Source organism: Trachemys scripta, chromosome 7 (assembly GCF_013100865.1).
Source record: "Trachemys scripta elegans isolate TJP31775 chromosome 7, CAS_Tse_1.0, whole genome shotgun sequence".
Classification (NCBI taxonomy): Eukaryota; Metazoa; Chordata; order Testudines; family Emydidae; genus Trachemys; species Trachemys scripta.
The window spans coordinates 56,812,730-56,838,962 of record NC_048304.1 but is presented as its reverse complement, the minus strand read 5'-3'; the positions used below and the strand labels follow the sequence as shown (position 1 = coordinate 56,838,962).

General features: G+C 49.0%; 1 protein-coding gene across 1 annotated transcript; it reads left to right on the top strand.

Moving 5' to 3' along the window:
- The first annotated feature begins 1,043 nt into the window (after positions 1 to 1,043).
- LOC117881007 (2-hydroxyacylsphingosine 1-beta-galactosyltransferase-like) lies at positions 1,044 to 24,918 on the top strand. Its single transcript, XM_034777758.1, has 7 exons — positions 1,044 to 1,499; positions 11,709 to 11,751; positions 16,252 to 17,096; positions 21,979 to 22,118; positions 22,231 to 22,307; positions 22,784 to 23,003; positions 24,003 to 24,918. Exons 3-7 carry the CDS (start codon positions 16,254 to 16,256, stop codon positions 24,316 to 24,318), a joined length of 1,596 nt encoding a protein of 531 aa, XP_034633649.1. The 5' UTR covers positions 1,044 to 1,499; positions 11,709 to 11,751; positions 16,252 to 16,253; the 3' UTR covers positions 24,319 to 24,918.
- Positions 24,919 to 26,233: the final 1,315 nt, after the last annotated feature.

Here is a 26,233-nt window from a genome sequence, read left to right as displayed (position 1 = left end):
TGTTGAGGAGCTCACTGTTTGGCAGGGAGCAGTGCAACCTGAAAATACCCTGTTCAGGAGGGGAAGAAAGGTGGGACTTCACCCAAAAGAGGTGATGGTTGGAGAGCCAGAAGACTAAGTGCCTTGGCTGGAGCATAGAAGGGAAATGCAGGTGCCCTGAACTGTAACAGTATCCTTGGCTGGCGGTTTTTGCCCACACCCTTGAGGCACGTTTGGACTCAATGCTTTTTGATCACCAAAAAGCCATCATTGTGGGGGAAAACTCCACCACTTGTATGCGTGGCTGGCTGGAACGCTGCTCTGTTGTAGAGGCTGCAGAATTTAGCCACTTGTATATGCATGTTGTGATCAGTCTTGTTCAGTGCACCTAAGAGTGGAACCACACCCCCTTCAGGAGCACATCGGTTTACAGAAGGAAGCAGCCTGTAAGTTGTGTACAGTGTAGTGCATTTAGACCCTAGCTTTGCCCTGGTTTCCTGGGGAGCAGAGAACAGTTCTAATTAAAAATCTTTAGTGGCTGTCCCTAATTATGGAGCTATGCGGGTGGGTGGCTGCAGGACTGGCCTAAGCAGAGCAGGGATCAACTCTACCAGCGCATGGCCCCTACTGGTGCCCTACCCCGTATCCCTGCCCATGGCCGGAGCTAGCGCCAGACTTCATCTCCACCAGGGTGCTGCTCTGTGCAGCTGCCCACCCAGCATACGATTAACGCCTAAACTCCAGCGCCGCCGTTTCCTCCTCCCGTCGGGCAAAGGGCCGAGCCAGACCTGCCCTTCTTCTCTTCCAAAGGGTGCAGGCAGGGCTGGCTCCAGCATTTCTGCCGCCCCAAGCGCAAAAAAAAAAAAAAAAAAAAAAAGCTTTGATCGGCGGCGGCAATTGGCAAGGGAAAAAAAAGCCGCAATCGGCTGCGGCAGGTCCTTCGCTCCTAGAGGGAGTGAGGGACCTGCCGCCCGAATTGCCACAGGTGCTGCCCCTCTCCCTTGGCCGCCCCCAAGCACCTGCTTGTTAAGCTGGTGACTGGAGCCGGCCCTGGGTGCAGGCGCTGGGCGACCGTAACACACCCCCTGGCCCTAGGGCTGCGCCTGGCTCCCCCTTCCTGCCGAGCTAGTGCCCGAGGCGCTGGGGCAGGGGAAGGGAGGCGCTACCTCCCAGTCCTGTCTCGCCTGATCCCGCCAACGCTGCATCCCCGTGGGCCCTGGCCGCCCCCTAGCGAGGCCCGTGGGCGGGAGGCTCCCAGCTGGGGGCCCGCGGTGTGCGGGGATTCCGGAGCGCGGAGAGGCCGGGCCGCTCCGCTTGCCAATGGGAGCCGGGCGTGTGGGCTGAGAGGCGGGCTCCGCCTGTGCCGGCCGGCCGGGCTGAAAGGGGCCCGAGGGGGAGGCCAATGCCAGTACTAGCCGCTGCATCGCTGCGCGACTCCCCGCTGCTGCACCTGTCCCGGCTGGGTGGAGGGAGGCGGCCGGGACTTGTCTAGTGCCGCGGCCGCCTTTGGAGACGCACAGGTGGGTGACAGGCGCTGCGGGCTGGTGTATGGCCGGGGGGTTGTTCTCTCTCTGGGCCCGGGCCGGTGTTGGGGGGCAGCTTCTCCGTCTCTAGGTCCCCCTGCGGGCCCCGATCGCCCGGCTCTGCGCTAGCCTCCCGGGGACCCGAACATCCTAGTGGGCTCCAGCCCGGACCCCCTCCCCGTCACCCCGGCCGTAGCAAGGGAGCGCCCCCCAGCCCATCAAAGCGGGGGTCGTGATCCTACCGCCTGGCTAATCGCGGCCCCAGGGCTGGGATCGCCCCGGCTCTAGACGGGATCTCAGAGCGCTCCAGATGTTGGAAGGGAAGCCCAGCTCCTGGAGCGGGCTGCAGGGTAGCAGCCAGCTCGGAGCACGTGGGCGAGGTGTGAGCTGGATTAGCTACAGTTTGGGATGTGGCTGTCTGCTCTAGCTGAATTTGCAAACGGCTCGCGCTCCTCAGAGCCCATGTAAAGTAATTCAGCCAGTGGTGTTCCCTGTGTTGGCAGGCGTGCCTTTGGCAGCATTGCCCAGGAAATAGGACCTCCACATACGTGCTACCCTTAACTGGCAAGCTGTGCTCTTTTGCTACTGCAGTGAACCAACGAGTACAGTAGCTGGTTCTGTTTTACAAGCCTTAGCCTGGAATCTTACCCTGCTGCTGCAGAGGGGCGGAAGCAGCTCCCTGTCCCCATGGCCTTTCGTTTCCTCTGCAAATGTCTCCTCTCCTGCTGTTGACTGCCTCCTCTGTCTTAATCAAGATGTTAAAATAAATCTGGGCAAATTCCTGCTGAATAACTTGGAAAACTTGGCCCTGTTTTCAGTTTGCAAGTTTTTCCGCAGAGGTGTTGTGAAATTCTCAAATTGGCTAATCAAGATTATTCACCAACTTCTTCCATTAATTCTTCTTGGTGTGAAGTGCCAGGTTTATAATCAAATATATGATTAGAAATGTTCTCACCCTTGGCTGGTTACATAACGGGTGTGGTTTAAGAGCCTAGATGGATAAGGTAGGCAGGGTTGTTTCTCTTCTCTATATGGACTCCTTGCCTAACTAGCTGTGTGTAAACTTTAGTTGTGAATTTAATTCTAAAATTCACAACCTTTGTTGTGGTGTTTGCATCACTTATGAATGTCCCAATGAGACTCTCTTGTGACTAATACTCGTGCACTAAATTTAACATCCTGTAAATTAATAGTAGTAAAAAGTAACCAGAAAAATACTGTTAACATTCAGACTGAAACTCATCTAGACCCTGAGTCTGCAAAGATTATGCCTGGGAGTAGTCTCATTAACTTTAGTGGAACTAAACAAGTGCATGAGTCTTTGCAGGACCCGACCCATAGACCATAGTGATCAATGGCTCCATGTCTAGTTGGCAGCCGGTTTCAAGTGAAGTGCCCCAAGGGTCACTCCTGGGGCCAGTTTTGTTCAATATCTTCATTAATGATCTGGAGGATGGCGTGGACTGCACTCTCAGCAAGTTTGCAGCTGACACTAAACTGGGAGGAGTGGTAGATACGCTGGAGGGTAGGGATAGCATACAGAGGGTCCTAGACAAATGAGAAGATTGAGCCAAAATAAATCTGATGAGGTTCAGCAAGGACAAGTGCAGAGTCCCGCACTTAGGACGGAAGAATCCCATGCACTGCTACAGACTAGGGACCGAATGGCTAGTTCTGCAGAAAAGGACCTAGGGGTTACAGTGGACGAGAAGCTGGATATATGAGTCAACAGTGTGCCCTTGTTGCCAAGAAGGCTAACGGCATTTTGGGCTGTATAAGTAGCAGCATTGCCAGCAGATTGAGGGATGTGAGCATTCCCCTTTATTCAGCACTGGTGAGGCCTCATCTGGAGTACAGTGTCCAGTTTTGGGCCCCACTCTAGAAGAAGGATGTGGAAAAATTGGAAAGGGTCCAACAGAGGGCAACAAAAAGGATTAGGGGGCTGGAGCACATGATTTATGAGGAGAGTCTGAGGGAACTGGGATTATTTAGTCTGCAGAAGAGAAGAAATAGGGGGGGGGGATTCGATAGCTGCTTTCAATAGGGTAACTGTCCCGATATTTAGGTGTTTGTCCCGATATTTCGCTGCATTGCTTTTTTTTTTTTTGCTCCGCTGATGACGCCCTCCCTCCCCATGTGTCCCGATATTTTCTTCCTCTCATCTGGTCACCCTAGCTTTCAACTACTTGAAAGGGGGTTCCAAAAAGGATGGATCCAGACTGTTCTCAGTGGTAGCAGATGACAGAACAAGGAGTAATGGTCTCAAGTTGCAGTGGGGGAGGTTTAGGTTGGATATTAGGAAAAACTTTTTCACTAGGAGGGTGGTGAAGCACTAGAATGGGTTACCTAGGGAGGTGGTGGAATCTCCTTCCTTAGAGGTTTTTAAGGCCTGGCTTGACACAGCCCTGGCTGAGATGATTTAGTTGGGAATTGGTCCTGCTTTGAGCAGGGGATTGGATTAGATGACCTCCTGAGGTCCCTTCCAATCCTGATATTCTATGATTCTATGAATTTGAACCAATATTCACCAACATTCTTCTTCTATAATTGACAGCTCTACTAAATAAGATTAGGTCTTATCATCCATAGGGTATCCCCTGGATAGTGGCTCCCTATTCAGACCATTTTTCTTTAACCTTTGTTTATGGTAGTTCAGCCAGTTTTCAAGACTGGTGAGCTAATTTGAATAAGCCTTTCTGAGACACAGTATTAACTGCTTTACTAAAATTCAGCTATATCTACTGTTGCCCTAATGTTGTAATGTTCTGTCAAGAGCAATCAAGCTTGTCTGGCAAGTATTATTCTTTATAAATTCTCAGTGCTTCCTACTCATGGTTTCATAACCTTGTAGGATGTTTAATTACTTTTTTTAAAATACACTGTGTTACTACAGAGAAAAGCTGTAATTACAGGGCAGTAATTGATAGGATTGCTTCTTTCCTTTGTTGAAGCTGGACACTCTGGTATCTCCTTAGTTCTTTATGGATTCTAAAAAAAAAATATTGTTAGTAATCCAGTAACTTAAATTCTTGAACCCCTTTACTATCCTAGCATACATTTCAGCTGAGCCTGTTGCTTGGATGTGTGAACTTGCTCTCTATCAAGAGGTGTGTTTTCAAGGCTTTTGTCCCTTCCTGTCTTTCTAGACCTTTTTGTCTCTGAGTCCAATATCTCATCTGATTGGTCATTTAATCTCTTTTTTGTTTATTTGACCTACTAGTATCCCCAAGCCAGGTGTAATTTGTAAAATCACGTGTTTGTTAAAAAAAGAAAAAGCCAAAATATCTGAGCACTTAAAACTGGACAGTATCAGACTGCAAATCCCTGTGATGATTAAACTTGATGATACTCTAAATAAAAAGTGCTTTCAACCATGCTTGTAGCAGTTTCCATCGCCTCACACTGACTCTACAGGCATTCTAGGCTTCGGAGTGATGTGTGGTGGGTTTGTTGATTTGTGTGTTGTTGTGTTGTGCTGGGAGATTTGTGTGGGTGGCAAATAAGGGTGTGTGCTGCAGTGAAGGGCCTTATGTTTTTGGAGTTGTGTATACTGGTTGTGGTGGGGGACAGGTGGCTGTTGATTTGTATCTAGGGGTGTGTGCTGTGAGACTTGTGCAGATTGCAGTTGGGTTCACAAGTGTGGCACTATCCCTCATACAACCAATGAAACCGTTGCATGCAAATTAGCTGTCGAGAGGAAGGGTGGTGAATGGTTGATTACCTCTGATATCACAATGGTCTAGGTACATGCATGCCTTACTGTAGCTGTACACCACATGCATGTAATTTGTCAAGTAAATGCGGATGAGAACCTAAAAATTGGATGGTGGTAGACTGTGAAACCCAGTGATGTTTGAAACTGGTCATATTCTGAATAAAAAGAACTCTCGACCATGCTTGTAGTTGCTTCCATCCCTTCACATTGCTTCTACAGACATTTTAGGCTTTAGAATGACACACACAGTGACCTTCTGGAATATTATTCTATAGATTCTCTCTAGTACTTCATTTTTTTTTCTGTTCTGCATAAGAAAACGATTATATCCATGACAGTTTTGTGTTTAAAATCTCCCCCTGCTGCTAGGGTAAATCTAGCCTTGCTTTGCTATAGACCTTTTGCAGGAATGGTTTGTGCAGAATGCTACAGGAGCATGGGTTCGAGTCTCGCACAAGAATCTCGTAAAGTAGTGTCACTGACCGGGTGACTAAGCCAGCCTTGTAAAACGATGGCCTGGAACCAGTGGCAATGAAGTCCACCGAAATATAAAAACATTTGTTCAAAAAGTTAACGTGGGTTACACTTTCCTGCCTGAGAATGTGCTCTGTATGGTATTTTGTCCTGGAGGCTTTTTACTACAGTTTCCTCTTAGTTCCAGAAGTGCCTGTCTGAAGTGAAATATTAGCCTTTTGCCTGTTTATACAGCAGAATTACCCCTATTGCTTCAGTTTCTGCAAACTCATGGTAGCCGCACTTGTGACTTTCTTAAGGGAGCTGCTACACCACAACCAGTCCAGTAGCCAAAGCCTGTTATTAGCAAGCTGCTGAAAGCAGCTGCAGTCACTCTTTCTGGATCAAACTAGGGAGAAGAAGCGAACACTAATTTCCCACCCAGGTAAGAGCCTCTGGCATCCTTGAGACAAGTCCTCTCTTTCCTTCTGGCTTCAGATGAGCTACAGCTGTGCTGTATCACTTGGCCCACCATTTAAATAGGGAAACCAAAAGGGAAGATATTTTCTTTCCTGCTCTGGGGAAGAGTTGGGAAGACAGCAGGCTGCAGCAGAGAGAAATGCTTCAATGCCTTTCGTCCACACAGAGCACAGAAGGGATTCTTGGTGCTGAGGAACTAGACATTAAAGTGCATGGGTGGGTGGAATATTTAAAGGGTCACATTCCAGGCACCCTGGAGAAAGAAAGGAATGAACTCCCACCTTCTGCATTTAGGAATTCTGCTCTTCTGAAGCCTTTATAGGTAAATGCATTGCGGGAGGGGGGGGGGGGGGTGGGGGACGACACTTCTTTGAAGGAGCAGGAAAGGGCTCAAGCCTACATCTGGTGTGTGAAATATTCTTCTGGGTGTATTTATCAAACCTCAGACAGATCTGGTATATAAAGTCTCTGGAATTCCTTCTTTTTGCTATAGAGCCCTCTGGAGAATTAGAGTTGAGAGAGGCTCTTTCCCCAATGGTACTTTTAGAGGGAATGGGTGTAGGAAATCTTCTAAGAGCTCTCCTCCCAACCAAGTGTCAGAAACGTGAACTCGGCCAACAGGCTTCAATGCCAATGAAGCAATCTATCTGCCCATGCGCTCCCCCTCACTTGGTGAGAACTGGCATGACCAAATTCTCCAGTCTTTCTTGGAATCTGTGCACTGAAACAGAGAAGCCAAAACCTGATTTGAAACCAGCCAGAAAAAACTTGTTCTGTATCAAAAATCTAAAGGGGCCTTATTTTGCTTTGTAGTTCACTTTTCTGCTTATTCTTGGATAGGCTATTCCTTTCCTCCATTCTGCTGGTTCAGAGCTGCACTTCAAAAGGCTTAGTAAAATCTTGGCTGACCAAAACAGGTTCTCAGTTTGATCATCATTCTGGAATGTTTCAGCGGGAGTGTTGTGAGAAAGAAAGACACGAGAAGTAATTCTTCCGCTCTACTCAGCAGTGATATGGCTTCAACTGGAAAACTATGTTCAGTTGTGGGCACCACATTTCGGGAAAATTGGAGAAAGTTCAGAGGAGAGCAATAAAAATGATTAAAGGTCTAGAAAACATGATTAGTGAGGGAAGATTGAAAAAATTGGGTTTGTTCAGTCTGGAGAAGAGAAGACTGAGAGGGGGCAAGTACAGAAAACGTTGTTATAAAGAGGAGGGAGAAAAATTGTTCTCCTTATCTACTGAGGATCGGACAAGAAGTAATGGACTTAAATTGCAGCAAGGGAGATTTAGGTTGGACATTAGGAAAAACTTCCTGTCGGGATAGTTCAGCACTAGAATAAATTACCTAGGGAAGGGTTGAATCTCCATTATTGGAGGTTTTTAAGAACAGGTTAAACAAACACCTGTCACAGATGGTCTAGATAATACTTAGTCCTGCCTCAGTGCAGGGGACTGGACTAGATGACCAATTGGGATCCCTTCCAGTCCTATGATTTGATGGACTTTTTGGCACTGGGGCGGGGGGGGAGGAAGTGTCTCAAATGTAATAATATCCCCATCTCTAGATTACCTTGTTCCTTTAAATTTTTTAATTCAAGATAAACCAATATTAGGATTAAATAAGATGGTGCAGCCCCCTTTCATGGAAACACTGACTGACAGTTTCTAAATGAATTAAGATAAATTGCTACAATTTTCCGGTGTAGACAAAGCCTAATGGTCAGAGATGTAGCGAATATAGAAAAATAGAGAGATAAACAAAACCTCCTCGTAATAGTTTCTTCTCCCAATAAAAATCTGACCTCTGGGCAACCTCTCCTGCTGCCTTTATTTTTGACATTCTCTCCTATGGATCCCGATACTCTGAGCTATCTAGTATAAACTTGATGGTCAAACACACTTTCAGTGCTTCATACAAGACCGATGCTGTATGCTCCAAGTGACGCTTCCAATCAGGACTGTACAATAACAATGATGAGAGAGATTTTCCTACATGTCCCTGGATCAACCAGTTGATTTGGTGTTGGAATGTTGCTGGCATCCCAGGTACGCAACAAGGCTTAGACCTGAGGTGGTAAAATTCCATGAAGAAACAAAGGCAGTTTTACATTGTGACCTGTTGTGCATGGGCTCTGACAAATTCCCCCCCAATCACACAATCTGTGGGGCTCCGATTTTACAGCTTATCATTTTAGGGTATGGGGTTTTGGTTATTATCCTATACAATGAGAAGGGACTTTTCCTCTTCCACCTGTAACCTCATATAGGGAGGCAGGAAAGGCATTGACAGTATTATAGATTCAAAGATCTTACAGCCAGAAGGGACCAAGATGGTTGTCTAGACTGACCTCCTGCATAACATAGGCCAACGAATTCCTCCCAGTTTCTATGAATCGTGAGCCCTTCGTATTACCCATTTTGGCTCTCTAACTCATTCTTTTTGCTGCTCTTTTTCCCGCAAGCCTTAGCGAGGTGTTTTGGGTGGGTTTTTTTTTCTGTTTCCTATATAGATTTGTTTTAATTATCTTATTGAAAGCAGTCTCTCATGAAGTCACAGTGGCCTCCTCCTTTTTCCTTGCATTCCCTGTTGGAATCTGTTATTACTGGCCTATGTACAGCACAGACCTGGACTGATGCGTTGGGCCCCCCAATAGTGCCCCCAAGTGCTAGCCTCACTATAGACTGAAAGACAAGGTGGGTGAGGTACTATTTTTTTATTAGAGCAGCTTCCGTTGGTGATAGAGACAATCTTTCGAGCCACACAGCTCTCTTCTGTAAAGGTTCTAGTGTGCAGGGTGCAGTACCATCTGCTGCCACTAGAGAACTCCTTGCAGCTCCAATGGCTGCGATACACTTGGCTGCCCCTAGGGGGTGGGCAGCTGCTCCACCAGAAGTCCCTGCAGGCAGCAGGCTCGGAATTCAGGCCGGAGTGGGGTTAATCTGGATTAGCAGAGCTAGCTACAGTCCCTCTACTCCTGCATCTCCAGGGCCAGTGAGGTGCTGGGAGGGGGTGGGATGGGACTGAGTTGGTGGAGTGTCTTAGTCTTGTAGAGGGGAGGGGATTGTCTGAGCTGGGTGCATGTGGGATCCGGGCCTGGAGAGGGCTAGGCTGGGAGAGAGGAGTGGAGGGAAAATAATGGGGTGTGTGGGGCAAACACGACTGGACAGGGAGAAGAGACCTGAACTGGGGAGAAAGTGGCATGTGACCCTTTCCCATAACCTCCCCCTGGCCCTTTGCTGTAGAGCATCCAGCTCGTCAGTCCAAAAAGGGGCTGGGCTCTCTTTCCCACCCCCCCACAGACTCCTCCCCTCTGACACCCCCATCGCAGGTTCCCAGCACTGAACTTGTCAAATATGACCATTTAGGGATGACTAACAACAATTTTAGTTACAAGCTGGGGACGCATTGGTTAGAAGTAACGGAAAAGGAGAAGGACCTAGGGGTCCTTGTAGACCGCAGGATGACTATGAGTCGACAATGTGACGTGGCGGTGAAAAAAGCCAATGCGGTCTTGGGATGCATTAGGCGAGGTATATCTAGTAGGGATAAGGAGGTGCTGCTTCCGTTGTATAAGGCGCTGGTGAGACCTCATTTGGAGTACTGTGTGCAGTTCTGGTCTCCCATGTTTAAAAAAGATGAACTCAAACTGGAACGGGTGCAGAGAAGGGCCACTAGGATGATCAGAGGAATGGAAAACCTGTCGTATGAAAGGAGACTAGAGGAGCTCGGGTTGTTTAGTCTGACAAAACGAAGGCTGAGGGGGGATATGATTGCTATCTTTAAATATATCAGAGGGATAAATACAAGGGAGGGAGAGGAATTATTCCAGCTTAGTACTAATGTGGACACGAGAACGAATGGATATAAACTGGCCATGGGGAAGTTCAGGCTTGAAATTAGACGAAGGTTTCTGACCGTCAGAGGGGTGAAATATTGGAACGGCCTTCCGAGGGAAACGGTGGGGGCGAGGGACCTGTTGGTTTTAAGATTAAGTTAGATAAGTTTATGGAGGGAATGGTTTAATGGTAAAACATATTAGCCAAGGAATACCAAGCAATGGCAGGTAAATAGTATAATGGCTAACAGGGGTCAGGCTGGAGACTCTTGCCTACATGCTCGGGGTCTAACTGATCGCCATATTTGGGGTCGGGAAGGAATTTTCCTCCAGGGTAGATTGGCTGAGGCCCTGGAGGTTTTTCGCCTTCCTCCGCAGCATGGGGCAGGGATCCCTAGCAGGAGGGTTCTCTGCCAATTGAAGTCACTAAAACACAAGATTTGGGGACTTCAACAGCAGAGTCAAGGGAAGGGGTAGGGACGGTTTTGTGGCCTGCAGCATGCAGGGGGTCAGACCAGATGATCATAATGGTCCCTTCTGACCTTAAAGTCTATGAGTCTATGAGACCACCCAGCCTGCAGAGCGAGGATGGGGGGGTGGGTACCTGCAGCCATGACCCCAGACGGGGGGACTGGTTGTCAGGCGCTCGGATGCTGCGGTGACGTGCATGGTACAGATAGAAGGGGTTCCATAGGTGCAGTTAGCAGGAAGCCTGGCCTAAGACATGCCTCTTGCTTCATGCTCTAAACCTAGTTCCGCTCGCACTGTGGGCTGCAGACAGTTCCCAAGCCAGGGCCCATCGTGAGCACCTGGGGAGTGCGGAGTTTTGGCAGGGCAGAGTTGAGTCAGTTGTGAGGAGGGCGGAGGAGTATCCGGCTGGTGGGAACACATGGGGCCGTCTCAGGGAGAAGGGGAGGATTCCAGTAGATCCCATCATGCCTTGCTGAAGGGCCTGTGGAGAGATGGGAGAGTCCTGGGTCTGGAGGCTGATCCCTCCCATTGCTAGGGATTGATCCCCCAAAGAGGGGATGCCAGCACCACCTGCCAGGCCCCTGGGTCAGCAACAGCCCCCTGCTCTGACACTCACACCAAAAGCTTATTTATTTGGGTCACCCCAGAGATAAGGGCTCCCTTGTACTTGCGGCTGTACAAGGCTGTTTGTCCCTACCTTACAGCGCTATCTCAGGAGACAAGGCAGACAAAGGAGTATCAGTGTGTCTAAAAAAACATATCTTTAATTTCCTTGATTTACATGGCAACTCACATCAGTCAAGTCCCCTCCTCAAGTTATACTCCTTTCTGACCTGTTATCCCCATACATGCCCTCAGAAAACCCATCCCCTCTCCCAGCCCTCCCTGCATGTTCTCCAAGACACTTGTCCAGCGCAGGCTCCGCAAGCTCACATTCACACACCCTCCCCTCTAACCAAACCTCCCTCCCCAACCCTAGTCTTCCCAGAAAGTTTTCCCAGAAAGTATCCCCAGTGCTTGTATGTTCTCTTCCGCGTGGCAAGCTGGAAGGAGTCTTGCTCTGACTTGGCAAAATTGACATGACTCCTTGGCCGACTGATCCTCCTTCCCCTGGTATTCCCTGGGGAATCGGGGCTCTGGATGGGATGCTGTAGCCCAGTGAGTTGAGGATCGGGCTGGCTTCATTTCCTGGGTGAGGGGATGCTGCCCTGTCATTTTGCTGACTGTCGATTGTTCTTTTTTCTGCAGCTCTACCAGGAGAGAAGAGCCCCTTTCATTCAGTAAAACGCAGGTAAGCGGGGGAGTAGGACGTGGTGTGGGGACGTCTCCTTTCAGACTCTTGCACAGCTCCGTGGTGCAACCCCCATCCTCTGCCTTTACTGTGTGCTTGTCCAAGCTCCCCTTTGGTGTCTGCACCTTCCCGGTTGTCTAGACCTGGTGTGAGCCCCACTCCCAACCTAATCCTCTTCCTTCCCCCTCCTCCAAGTAAACATTTAATTTTCCCCAGTGCAGTCACCACAGCTGTCTCCCCCACCTCCGCTCCCCTCCCCTCCTGCTTTCCAGAGTGGGGTCATGATAATTCCCCCCCACTTGCATCTGTGTGGCATGATGCCAGGGAAGGGTCCTGGCAAGCAGCTGCCAAGGCTCTCTGAATGGGCTGTAGTCATGTGTTGCTGACGGAAGTTGGCCACGGAACATTGGCGAGAGAATTTCCCATCCCCACATCCCCTTCACCTTTCTGGGCTGCATTCACCTTTCAGCCCAAATCCTTATTAGGTGGCACTAGAATTGGATGCAGGTTGCATTTAGCAGGGGCTTGTTTGTTTGCCTCTTTTTGGGGTGGGAGGGAAGGAGAGAGGGGGTTGATCAAGTTAGTGTGTGAGGCCTGGATAAGATCTTAGGCCAACTTCTGCTCTGTCATGACCCTGCAGTTCCACTGACTTCCATGGGGTTTGGTGGATGTGAATGAGGGCAGGAATCTAAACAGTCAAAAATTCCGTCATTTCTATTCTGTTTGTAACATCTCTGAGGGCCCGTTCCTCCCAAGCCTCTGTGCTGGATCTGCCTCAGGATAGTCACTTGCTTATGAACGTTTCCAGATAGGGTCCCCTTTCCCAGAACGTGAGCTCTGGCCAAGGCCTCATGTCTTGAGGCACATTGGTTTCCGGTGATGCCCCTGGATTTGTGCAGTGGTGCTGTGCTGAACGTTGCTTCCAATTGGGAATTATGTAACAATATGAAGGCATTCCCTGGGGGAGGGAGTGTCTTAGAAATGCTGTATTGCAGCCACGGCTTTGTGAGTCCTCCCCACCCCACTTCCCTCCCACCCCTAGATTCATAGATTCTAGGACTGGAAGGGACCTCGAGAGGTCATCGAGTCCAGTCCCCTGCCCACATGGCAGGACCAAATGCTGTCTAGACCATCCCTGATAGACATTTATCTAACCTACTCTTAAATATCTCCAGAGATGGAGATTCCACAACCTCCCTAGGCAATTTATTCCACTGTTTAAACCACCCTGACAGTTAGGAACTTTTTCCTAATGTCCAACCTAGACCTCCCTTGCTGCAGTTTAAACCCATTGCTTCTGGTTCTATCCTTAGAGGCTAAGGTGAACAAGTTTTCTCCCTCCTCCTTATGACACCCTTTTAGATACCTGAAAACTGCTATCATGTCCCCTCTCAGTCTTCTCTTTTTCCAAACTAAACAAACCCAATTCTTTCAGCCTTCCTTCATAGGTCGTGTTCTCAAGACCTTTAATCATTCTTGTTGCTCTTCTCTGGACCCTTTCCAATTTCTCCACATCTTTTTAAAAATGTGGTGCCCAGAACTGGACACAATACTCCAGCTGAGGCCTAACCAGAGCAGAGTAGAGCGGAAGAATGACTTCTCGTGTCTTGCTCACAACACACCTGTTAATGCATCCCAGAATCATGTTTGCTTTTTTTGCAACAGCATCACACTGTTGACTCATATTTAGCTTGTGGTCCACTATAACCCCTAGATCCCTTTCTGCCGTACTCCTTCCTAGACAGTCTCTTCCCATTCTGTATGTGTGAAACTGATTGTTCCTTCCTAAGTGGAGCACTTTGCATTTGTCTTTGTTAAACTTCATCCTGTTTAACTCAGATCATTTCTCCAATTTGTCCAGATCATTTTGAATTATGACCCTGTCCTCCAAAGCAGTTGCAATCCCTCCCAGTTTGGTATCATCCGCAAACTTAATAAGCATACTTTCTATGCCAATATCTAAGTCGTTGATGAAGATATTGAACAGAGCCGGTCCCAAAACAGACCCCTGCGGTACCCCACTCATTACGCCTTTCCAGCGGGATTGGGAACCATTAATAACAACTCTCTGAGTACGGTTATCCAGCCAGTTATGCACCCACCTTATAGTAGCCCCATCTAAATTGTATTTGCCTAGTTTATTGATAAGAATATCATGCGAGACTGTATCAAATGCCTTACTAAAGTCTAGGTATACCACATCCACAGCTTCACCCTTATCCACAAGGCTCGTTATCCTATCAAAGAAAGCTATCAGATTGGTTTGACATGATTTGTTCTTTACAAATCCATGCTGGCTGTTCCCTATCACCTTACCACCTTCCAAGTGTTTGCAGATGATTTCCTTAATTACTTGCTCCATTATCTTCCCTGGCACAGAAGTTAAACTAACTGGTCTGTAGTTTCCTGGGTTGTTTTTATTTCCCTTTTTATAGATGGGGACTATATTTGCCCTTTTCCAGTCTTCTGGAATCTCTCCCGTCTCCCATGACTTTCCAAAGATAATAGCTAGAGGCTCAGATACCTCCTCTATTAGCTCCTTGAGTATTCTAGGATGCATTTCATCAGGCCCGGGTGACTTGCAGGCATCTAACTTTTCTAAGTGATTTTTAACTTGTTCTTTTTTTATTTTATCCGCTAAACCTACCCCCTTCCCATTAGCATTCACTATGTTGGGCATTCCTTCAGACTTCTCGGTGAAGACCGAAACAAAGAAGTCATTAAGCATCTCTGCCATTTCCAAGTTTCCTGTTACTGTTTCTCCCTCTTCACTAAGCAGTGGGTCTACCCTGTCTTTGGTCTTCCTCTTGCTTCTAATGTTTTGATAAAAAGTCTTCTTGTTTCCTTTTATTCCCGTAGCTAGTTTGAGCTCATTTTATGCCTTTGCCTTTCTAATCTTGCCCCTTCATTCCTGTGTTGTTTGCCTATATTCATCCTTTGTAATCTGTCCAAGTTTCCATTTTTTATATGACTCCTTTTTATTTTTTAGATCATGCAAGATCTTGTGGTTAAGCCAAGGTGGTCTTTTGCCACATTTTCTATCTTTCCTAACCAGCAGAATAGCTTGCTTTTGGGCCCTTAATAGTGTCCCTTTGAAAAACTGCCAACTCTCCTCAGTTGTTTTTCCCCTCAGTCTTGATTCCCATGGGACCTTACCTATCAGCTCTCTGAGCTTACCAAAATCTGCCTTCCTGAAATCCATTGTCTCTATTTTGCTGTTCTCCCTTCTACCCTTCCTTAGAATTGCAAACTCTATGATTTCATGATCACTTTCACCCAGGCTGCCTTCTACTTTCAAATTCTCAACGAGTTCCTCCCTATTTGTTAAAATCAAGTCTAGAACAGCTTCCCTCCTAGTAGCTTTTTCAACCTTCTGAAATAAAAAGTTGTCTCCAATGCAGTCCAAGAATTTGTTGGATAGTCTGTGCCCCGCTGTGTTATTTTCCCAACATATATCCGGATAGTTGAAGTCCCCCATCACCACCAAATCTTGGGCTTTGGATGATTTTGTTAGTTGCTTGAAAAAAGCCTCATCCACCTCTTCCACCTGGTTAGGTGGCCTGTAGTAGACTCCTAGCATGACATCTGCAAGTCCTGTGGGCCCCTTCTGCTGCTCCTTCCATAGCTGGCTTTCCCCTTTCTCCAGCCAGCTGTACAACCTGTACACCCTCTTTTGGTGTTCCTATGGCCACAGGAGAAGCTGCTGTGTGGCTCCTCAGATGTTCAAACTGTGCTGAGGCCCAGTTGCCTCGTGAGCAGGTCTGGTTGGGCCACAATCTTGCACCCTCTCTGCTCGCCACAGTCGGGGTCTCATTGCTTAGAGCTCCTCTCTGGGAAACAGGCTGAACACTTGTTCTGTCTCAGTCTTGTTCGGCTGAGTAGTAGCCGCCGGCCCTGCAACGTGTAGGCTGGGATCTGAGGGGCGAGCCGAGCGCTTTCCCTCATGTGCATCATCACCAGTAATAAAGGAGTTGCAGGCCAAACTGTGCCGTCGGCGCAGCCTCTGTGAGCCTGCTGTCCTTTCAGCAGGCTTGCGTGGACATCGCGGATTGGAGCTTCGTAAACAGGCCTGCTGTAGGTACATAAGCCAGGGTAGAATCCAGCTTCCTTACCAAGCTGCATTGGCTCTGCCCATGTGTAAACGGCAGTAAAGACTTATCAGACACATCCAGGGAGCTGGTCTGCTGTGAGGGAAAGTGCTGCTTTTCCAGAGCAGCCCCAGGCTTTAAAAAGTAGTGGTGGGGGGGAAGAGGCAGGGGAAATCCACTTAGGACCTCCTTGTGGGGAAACTACAGAACACAGAAACAGATGAGGAGGAAGAGCAGAAAACGATGCATGGAGAAGCCTGAGTCATATTAAACATGTGACCCTGCCTGTGGAAAGTCTCCATCAGTAGATGGTGACCACACAGGGCACCTTCCCTTCTCCACAGCCCACAGAGACAGTGTCCAGGACCTACAGCACGAGTCGGTCAGTAACTGCCCATTTCTCTCTCTGCAGCGATGGAGATGAGGCTCCCGCCGCACCCCGTTGCGGTCCTCCTCATGGTGGCCGCTTTCAGTCTGGACTGTTGCCATGGTGCCAAAGTGCTGGTGATGCCCACCATCGTCTTTGACAGCCACCTTCGGGTCTTCATGCGGGTGGCGGAGGCACTGAATGACCGGGGTCACAACGCCACACTTCTCCTCCACGAGGGTCGGGAATCCGAGCCCTTCCTGCCAGGCCTCCGAGTGCAAACGTACAGGGGGATCTTCAGCACGGAGAGCGCGGACGCCTGGGTGCAGGAGAAGATAAAGCGTGTCTTCCAGGGGAAGAAGACTTCCCTGGAGATCTTCTCCTTCCTGGAAAAGTACTTGGAAAACTGTGATCTAGTGCTGGGGGATGCAGCCCTCCTGCAGCAGCTCCAGGGTGAGGGCTTTGACTTGTTCTTGGTAGACCCCAATGAGATGTGTGGCTTCATTCTGGCCCACCTCCTTGGTGTCAAATACGCCGTGATCTCCACCGGCTTCTGGTACCCAGCTGAGATCGGCGCCACTTCCCCCGTCGCCTATGTCCCCGAGTTCAACTCTCTGATGACGGACAGGATGGGGCTGGTGGGCCGGACTTGGAATCTCCTGGTCTACGTGATCACTCGCATCGCCACCAAGCTGGTCATCCTGCCCAAGTTCGACCGCCTCATGCAGAAACACGGGGTGGAGCCGCAGAAGTCCATGCTGGAGCTTGTCTATGGGACCAGCCTCTTCTTCCTGTGCAACGATGTGGTGCTAGACTTTCCCAGGCCCACGCTCCCCCATGTCATTTTCACTGGGGGAATCCTCGCTGAGCCTGAAAAGCCCCTTCCTGTGGTAAGTACAGGAGGAGGGGCTGCTTACAGGGGCTGCTGGCTTTAGAGTTCTGAGGTTAACTTTTCTGGTCCTGGCCAGGGCGTCTAAGGGCTGTAATCAGAGATCAATCCAGGGTGTCTTTTCCCTTGAGGGATCTGATCAGCACCCCTGAGCTTCACAAATTGTGCCACAGGCTGTGAAACCTGTACAGCAACTCTCTGCAGTTCACAAGTGTGTTGGGGTTGAGGGGGAGGTGGGATGCAGTTTTGGGTCCCCCATCCCATGTCGGGAGCCTGTAACGCTGCCTCCATCTGACAATGCTGGGGAGTTCTGCACTGGCAATGATAATCCCTATACCGACCTGGGAAAAGCCCAATATTGACTTCTTCTGGGCTTTGAACTGAGCAGTCTCCTCTCTGTTGTCCTATTGCTTCACCAGTCTTTGAAGCCTCCCCAAGTTTTCCTTTTAATCCTGTTCCCTCAATCCTCCCGGCCTCCATAAGTGACCTTTTTACAATAAAAACTTTGCCCGGGCTTCCTGCTTATTCTCACTCTGATCCCATATTGAATCTGCTCCGTTTACAAGTTAAAAGAAAGTTTCTCCCCTCCCCCAGCTGCCAGCCCCGCAAATAGCAGGGACTCAGTGACAGATGATGGATCACTTGAAATTGCCCTGTTCTGTTCATTCCCTCTGAAGCATCTGTCACCAGCCACCACTGGAAGGCAGGATGTTGGGCTAGATGGGCCATGGGTCTGACCCAGTATGACTGTTCCTATGTAGCATAACCAGTACTAGATTCTGGAAGCCAGACTTTGCTCCTCAGTTTCCCCTGTGCTAATCCTGTTCTCTTCCCTGGGGTTGTACAGATGTGACACTTCCCTGCAATTGGAATTGAGTGTCAGGAGCCCTGACTACACTAGAGTTCCAATAGCTGCTACCACTGGTGGAGCTCTGCTACTTGGAGGAATGCTGGAAATCTTCAGAGAGAACAGGCTAAGGTGGCCTGGCTTGCCAGGAGGGTCCCTACGCCCAGCCAATGGATTGAAACTGAGACAAAATGCCAGCCTCAGATGACAGGCTTGGTTAAGATTGTTGATAAATATCAATGAAATCATGAGTGGTAGAATGTTAGGTGCACTCTTTTTAAGTTGAGAACTTTGGAATAAAAGTTCCACAACTATCCTTGACTCTGCCCCTGTGGGTAACCACCCTTCCTCATGGTGCCTGAGTAATGTGGGGAGGCTACAGATACAGTTCAGAACAGCCCACATATATATGAGAGGGTGGATGAGGCCTGGGGCCAATCCTGCCAGGTGCTGAGCCAAATCCAGCAAAGCATTTAAGCACGTGCTTACCTTTAAATGTGAGTTGTCCAGTTGCCTTCCATGGGATTACTGGTGTGCTTAAGCATTCTATTCTGGATCAGCCATATGCCCAGCATCTTGCAAGACTTGGCCTGTAGTGGAACACTGGCTGTGAGATGCTGTACTCAAAGGGTTAAGAGGTGAGATGGTTGGTGGTTCAGCTGTTTGCATTTGGGTTGTAGGATGCTAGGGCTTGGGAGAGGAAGGCATTTGTAGACCTGCATGTAGATTAAGATATTTCCATTTTGAACTGGGGCCCAAACCGTGATATCCCAGTAGCTCTGGATCTTTATATCCTTATTGTTTTTAAGGTAGCTGAGAGTTTGTGGTCTGTGCTGGAAATGTGGATTAGTATTTGTGTTAAAGGACATTCTTGGTGAGTGGGTGGGCATTGATACAAGGTTGGCTGCATTTCCAGAGAGAGCTTTAACGATGAAATTCCGGAACTTCTGATGTTGGGTTTTTATTATAATGTGGGTAATTTATCTATTTACAGGATTTATAGCTACTTCTTAAATACCCATTATTTCCTCAAACAACAAGGAGTCCGGTGGCACCTTAAAGACTAACAGATTTATTTGGGCATAAGCTTTCGTGGGTAAAAAACATCACTTCTTCAGATGCATAGAGTGAAAGTTACAGATGCAGGCATTATATAATGACACATGAAGAGAAGGGAGTTACCTCGCAAGTGGAGAACCAGTGCTGGCAGGGCCAATTCAATCAGGGTGGATGTGGTCCACTCCCAATAATAGATGAGTCTTTAAGGTGCCACCAGACTCCTTGTTTTTGTAGATACAGACTAACACGGCTACCCCCTGATAGATGAGGAGGTGTCAATTCCAGGAGAGGCAAAACTGCTTCTGTAATGAGCCAGTCACTCCCCGTCCCTATTCAAGCCCAGATTAATGGTGTTAAATTTGCAAATGAATTTTAGTTCTGCTGTTTCTCTTTGAAGTCTGTTTCTGAAGTTTTTTTGTTCAAGAATAGTGACTTTAAAATCTGTAACAGAATGACCAGGGAGATTGAAGTGTTCACCTACTGGCTTTTGTATGTTACCATTCCTGATGTCCGATTTGTGTCCATTTATTCTTTTACATAGTTACTGTCTGGTTTGGCCAATGTACATGGCAGGGGGGCATTGTTGGCACATGATGGTATATATAACATTAGTAGATGTGCAGGTGAATAAGCCCTTGATGGTGTGGCTGATGTGGTTGGTCCTCTGATGGTGTCGCCAGAGTAGATATGGGGACAGAGTTGGAAACGAGGTTTGCTACAGGGATTGATTCCTGGGTTGGGGTCTCTGTGGTGTGGTGTGTAGTTTGCTTCAGGTTGGGGGGTTGTCTGTAAGCGAGAACTGGCCTGCATCCCAAGGTCTGTGAGAGTGTGGGATCGTTTTCCAAGATAGGCTATAGATCATGGATAATGCGCTGGAGAGGTTAGCTGGGGGCTGTATGTGATGGCCAGTGGTGTTCTGTTGTTTTCCTTGTTGGGCCTGTCCTGTAGTAGGTGATTTCTGGGTACCCGTCTTGCTCTGTTAATCTGTTTCCTCACTTCCCCAGGTGGGTATTGTAGTTTTAAGAATGCTTGATAAAGATCCTGTAGGTGTTTGTCTCTGTCTGAGGGATTGGAGCAAATTTGGTTGTATCTTAGGGCTTGGCTATAGACAATGGATTGTGTGATGTGTCCTGGATGGAAGCTGAAGGCATGTAGGTAAGTATAGTTGTCAGTAGGTTTCCAGTATAGGGTGGTGTTTATGTGACTATCACTTATTTGCACTGTAGTGTCCAGGAAGTGGATCTCTTGTGTGGACTGGTCCAGGCTGAGGTTGATGGTTGGGTAGAAATTGTTGAAAGCTTCAAGGTAGAATTCTTCAAGGACCTCCTTTCCGTGGGTCCATATGATGAAGATGTCATCAATGTAGCACAAGTAGAGGAGGGGCACCAGAATTTCCTGTTCCTTTAAAAATGTAGGTTTTACAAACAGTTGCACCTCCGAAAGAAAACATTTCCTTCACATTCAAGAGAATCTCCAATCATTTAATTTAATTTCCGACCTTCTTGCTGACAGAATGACCCACGCAGTCAAGAAAGGGTTAAAAACCCAACCAGCACTTGCCAGAGGTCTTAAAGGGTCAGATACTGTATGAGAATAACTCTGGAATAGACCCTTTCAGCTGCTGACACATCATACTCTGACAGTAGGCCTTTTTGAAGGCAAATACAAGATTTGCAGTTTCTAGATGAAGTTGCTTTTCCCCCCTTGAGTCTTCCCTCATACCCCATTCTTTTGGGGGGGGGGTTGAAAACTGGAAGAGAGGGGGGAAAAAATTCCCCACACATATTAACTAAGCCCTTGTCAAACATTTTGTTTTTAAGGAAGTTGGAGGTTAGAGAGAGATTTTTCAAAGGTGCTTGATGGGAATGGGACATCCCCTTCCTTGAAGTAGTTTTGAAAACCTTCCCTTGAAATCCTCTTATGTTAGGAGAAGGGCCATGGGAAACCTGAGGGGTCAAGGAGGTGGAGATAAGAATTGAGATCAGTCCAAATCAGTCTAAGGGAAAACTGGTTCCCTATGTTGGCTACTGCAGCTCCATAATGAGCCAGCTGGCTAAATTCCCTTTGCTAAAGAGAGTCCGGGGTGTGTGCGTGCGTGTGTATACTTAGAGCCTTTTGGCAGCCTGGAAAACCTACCTACACCTAGGAGTGCTGGGACAATTTTTATAGTGGGGGTGCCAATGTGTTTTTTCACACCCCTGAGCGCAGCAAGTTGCAGCGTTGTACATCGCCAGTGTAGCTAAGGCCAAAATACCTTTTGAGGATCTGGGCCTGAAGGACTAAATCAATTAGCCAGCGATAGGTACTAAAGACAAGGATGGGCGCTTCTCATCAGCAAAATCCTAATGAGACCCTGAGATCCGCAGCCACTGCTGGGAGAGGGGCGTTGCTGGGATTTCTGTCAGGTGCTGTCCCTAGGCCCTGCTTCAGGGGCTCCTTTCATATCTGCATCCGGCTAGTAAGTCCTTTCTGATGCTGGGATGGAGAAGGTGCCCAGTTCTCCTCACATCCCTTCCAGACCTGCCTGGTTTCTAGAAGAGGACAAGTCTCCACTCCTATCCAGGCTTGGGCCTGTATTTTTGGGGTCTTCTTCACTGATTAGTGACTCCAGTCCCCGCTCCTGCTGCTCAGAGCTTTTCAAAGCAGCATCATGAAACTGGCTCTCTTGATAGTTCCCAACACCAGCTGAGAGGCTGACCAGCGCCCGGGTAACTTTGCTCTTGCCTGGCAAAGCTATGATCCGAAAACACAGCTGTTTTCTAGAACCATATGCCAGCTCAGTGAGACCACCTTGTGCGGGGTGCAGTGGGGAAGGCGTTCTTTATAGCCAGATTGTGTCCATGAAAGCGGAAGTTCTACAGGTACTGATGGGTGAAGCTTCCCCCTCTGCAGGGAGGGCTTTCCCATGGTGGTGGTGGGGTGTCCAAGCCCTCTGGAGGACAGGCTGTGAGGCACAGCTGTGCGTGTTCACCTGCAGGGCCTGCGCCGCTGGGTGGAAGCTGCGGATGCTGGTGTTGTCGTCGTCTCCTTTGGCATTGGGATCCGAGCGCTCCCGAGCAACTTGGTGGAGAAGATGGCTGGGGCGTTTGCACGCCTTCCTCAGAGGGTCGTGTGGAGGTGAGGGGGCACCTTTATCTCTGGATGTAGTTTGGTGGGGAATTGGGTTTCCCAGGGTGATTCCAGCTCAGTTTGTTTTCTCTTGGTTTCCCTTCTCTGTTTTTTCTGGCAGATACTTTGGTCAGAAGCCAAATAACCTGGGTGAGAATACGCTGATGATGGAGTGGCTGCCCCAGAACGACCTGCTGGGTAAGACAGGGAGAGAAATGCTGTAATTCAGGGTTTTACTCACAACCAGAGCAAAGAAAATGCCACTGTAGTGTGTGTGTCATCCAGAGTGCATCTGATCAGAAAACAATCGCTTCCTTATCTAGTGAAACCAACCTCCACCCCTTCTGCTTCTTCAGGGTCTGACCAGCTCAGTGTCATGTAGAGTGACCAGATGCCTGATTTTTATAGGGACAGTCCCAATATTTGGGGCTTTGTCATATATAGGCACCTATTACCCCCCACGTTCTGTCCCAATTTTTCATACTTGCTGTCTGATCAGCCTAGTGTCATGGCAGGAGATCGTGGGATCCTTCAGGGTTCTGCACCCTCCTCCTATCCCCAAGACATGCCCTGTTTCTCCCAAACCTGTACGGGTACAGCAAGTGTTTGTATGGAGAAGGCCTGAGCAAATTGGGGCATCTGCAGGGGGATCACCGTCTCTTGCTTCTCTGTAGGTCACTCCAACGTGAAAGCCTTCATCAGCCACTGTGGGATGAATGGCATATTCGAAGCAATTTATCACGGAGTGCCAGTTGTGGGGTTCCCTTTCTATGGGGACCAGTTCGACATCATGACAAGAGTTCAGGCAAAAGGGATGGGGATTCTCATGGACTGGAGCCGAGTAAGCGAAGAGGACCTTTACCAGGCCATAGTCACCGTTCTCTCCAACCCCAGGTGAGGTTCTCTGAGTGATGGAGCTGTTGGGTTAAAGGGGAGCAGATGAACAGTTGGTTGCATCCTCCTTTTGGAAGCCCATAACATTGGCTCAAGCAGTGATTCCACCAGGTGCATCGCTCACTTGCCTGGACACTCCAGTGCCTTCTGATTTTTAAGACTGATGTCAGCAGCAGCCAAAACCACAGGTCTGCCCGTCTTTATGGTGAAGGGGAAACTGATCTGATTTTATTTAGGTTTCTCTTGGAATGCTCCCTGAGATGCTGCTGTTCAAAACTCCTCCCCTCTCAATAGCAGCATGTTATCGGGTCCACCTAAGGCCTCTCTTTGCCATCTGTTTGGTCGTGCCTAAACTACCTTTATGTGGAGACTAGTAAGTACAGACAGTGCTAGGGCTTGTATCTATTAGATACTATTCTTCACCTGCTTTTTAAGACCCTTGGGCTAGCAAGTGACTTCTGGGTGATACTGGCTAGAATGCTCCTGAGAGGACTTGGCAGGATCCTGTGATTGAAGTGTTGTCATATTGCCCGCTCCCTTAAATTACTAAGTACTCTCAACTGCTGTTGACGTCAGGGTGCTTGGCACTAGGCAGAATCAAGCCCAGAGTCAGAAAAGGGCCTCTGCCACCTGCCTGCTCCCTCTAGGATGTGAGAATCCAGCCGGGTCCTTCAAGCCTCTGATGGTGATGCCTGCTACAAAGATTCTGTCACTAGAATTTAGCTGACCGCTCCGCTCATAATGCATGAGGCAGAACAGACTCTGGCTGGCATGGCCATAGCTGCATCGGCTCTGCAGGGCTAACAGGAGTAAAACTATCAGTGACGGTGATTGTAAGGACCTGGGGAACAGATCTAGAGCCTGCTCATGAGAGGTGAGAGTTGAGGCTGCTTGGTTCCTTGTAGGCTTCGGGCCCGTCATGAGTCAGAAGGGGCTGTTCTACCCAGAGAAGTGACTGTGAAATAACAGCGGGTGACTTTTTTGCTTCCCCTCTTGCAGCTACAATAAAGCAGCCAAGCAGATCTCAGCCCTGCACCGAGACACGCCTATGCACGCTCTGAACCGCACGGTGTACTGGCTGGAGTACATCCTCCGCCACGACGGGGCACCGTACCTTCGCCCAGCCGTCTACGACCTCTCCTTCTACGAGTACTTCTGCCTGGACATCCTTGCTCTCTTCCTTCTCTGTCTGGCGTGTGTTGCCTATGCCCTGTACAAAGCCATTGTGTGGTACTGGGGAAAGAGTGCCAGTCCCATGCATCTGAACGGCAACTGTCTGAATGGCCATCTGATGGAGGGGAAGAAGGCGCAGTAGTGCGCGGTGTGCTTGGGGCACGAAAGAGACTCCAGTGCGAGCGCACACACCGCCCAGGTGCTCACAGAGACTCAAGCTTGTCCATCGGTCTGGTTGCTGTTCGTGTGGCTGGGAAGAGGGGAAAAGTGGCGCAAAGGCCAGTGTGTGCCTCTGTGTACAGCACGCCTGGGTAGGGACATGGATCTAGGCGTGGGTGGATGCATTTGGCCAGGACTGTGGGAGCGTTGAGGCGGGACATGAGTGGGTAGGTTTCTGGGGAGGAATGTGGGGTTGCTCCCTTTTTTTTTATGCACGATGGTTTCGATGCTGGTGTTACCCTTCTGGCTTGCTAGGGTCTGCGGTGAGGCATAGGGGGCAGGAGTGGCGCTTTGTCTGGGGCAGTCATCGTTTCTCCCTTGCTCCATTAGCGAGGCCCTGGGAACTCGGGACTCCTTCAGGTGCAGCAGGGCAGCCGACTTTGGGCAGGGGAGGGCACCCTAAAGGTAGTTTAAAAATCGGTCTTTGTTTTAAATTTTTTGGGCAGATGTTCTGACTGCTTCCCTTGGTGCTCTGTACTGTAGGCTGTGTTTGTGCTAACTTATTTTTTAATAAACTGTCTTCTTTCCCCTGAGCAGTGGTGTTTGGTCTGTGTGAGGAGCACCTCCTCCGAGGCAGAGGCGGCTGTAGCTTTAGTGGGGTCTTACTCAAAGCCAGCGCGATTGGGGCTCTCGCCCGCTGCTGTACAAGCCCCTGCTGCCTCCCCACACGTCTCTGTACTTCCTGCCTTGCTCCTCAGCCAATTCTTCCCTCCCTGCCATGTTGCACGCTCCTCCGCTGGGTTTTCAGGCAACACTCCCATCCTCCCCTATTTGTGAGGCTTTGTGGTCTGTGAGGCCAGTCGCGCACACTCCACATGGAAGATGGAAGATGCAGAGCAGAGAGATGGAGGCAGGAGCTCCAGTCTGCAGGGGAGAGGAGATTCATGTGAGAGAGCAGCTAGCTCAGTACGGCTCGAGGGCCAGCCCAGTGGCCTTAAAGCCAGCGCTCTTTAAAGGCAACAATACGCTTCATAAAGGAAACCAAGCCTCAGATGTGACTGGACCTGCCTGTTCCCCACCCTGAGGGCGTGGTATGGAGGTAACGCCAAAGACCAAGTGCCTGCAGCCACCTGAGCTGTGCGATTGGAAGCCAAGCCATGCTCTAGTCTTACAATCCACCTGCAGTTGTATGGAAAATGCACTTGGCGATGCCTTGGAACAAGCATGAATGTTTCTGTGCTGGCAGCTTGGCCAAGCCTGTCACGGCTCTTGCAATAGTTGCCCTGTTATCCCCCCTCTGCCAGTTGTTCTGCTGTGTTTCCTGGGCACATCTCCCAGTCTGCCCTTATCTGAGTATATCTGTGGGACAGCACCTAGATTGCTGTCCTGAGTGTCCTGTATTGGAACCGGGCCCCGCTGCTGAATGGGTAGGGGCACTTGGCGCTAACTTGGATTTTAGCTGGCTCAGACTCCAGTGTCAAGCTTCATGTCCTTCCGATGCTGTTCGTGTTCCTATGAGGCATGAGTAATCACCCTGTGTACGACAGGCCAAATTCTAGCCCCTCCCTTACACCTTCTTGACATCACTGGGGTAATGGAGAAGAGATGGTCAGCTGCTGTCCTCTGCTCTCTAGGACAAATCTCGAGGGCAAATGAGGGCATCTGTGCCCCCCCCTCGGTTACACAGTGAGAGATGCTAAAGTAGACCCTTGTCTGCTTACTGACGTGTGATTTATGCTTCACAGGGATTCTTGCACTTTCCTGATGCACCTGTTCCTCGCTGCTGTCTGAGACCGACAACGGGGCTACCTTGGACCCTACTGATTTCATTCTCTGTCAGCACTATGTAACTTACATCTGACTTGGGGACTGCTGAGTCTCAGTGGGTGTAACTTGCA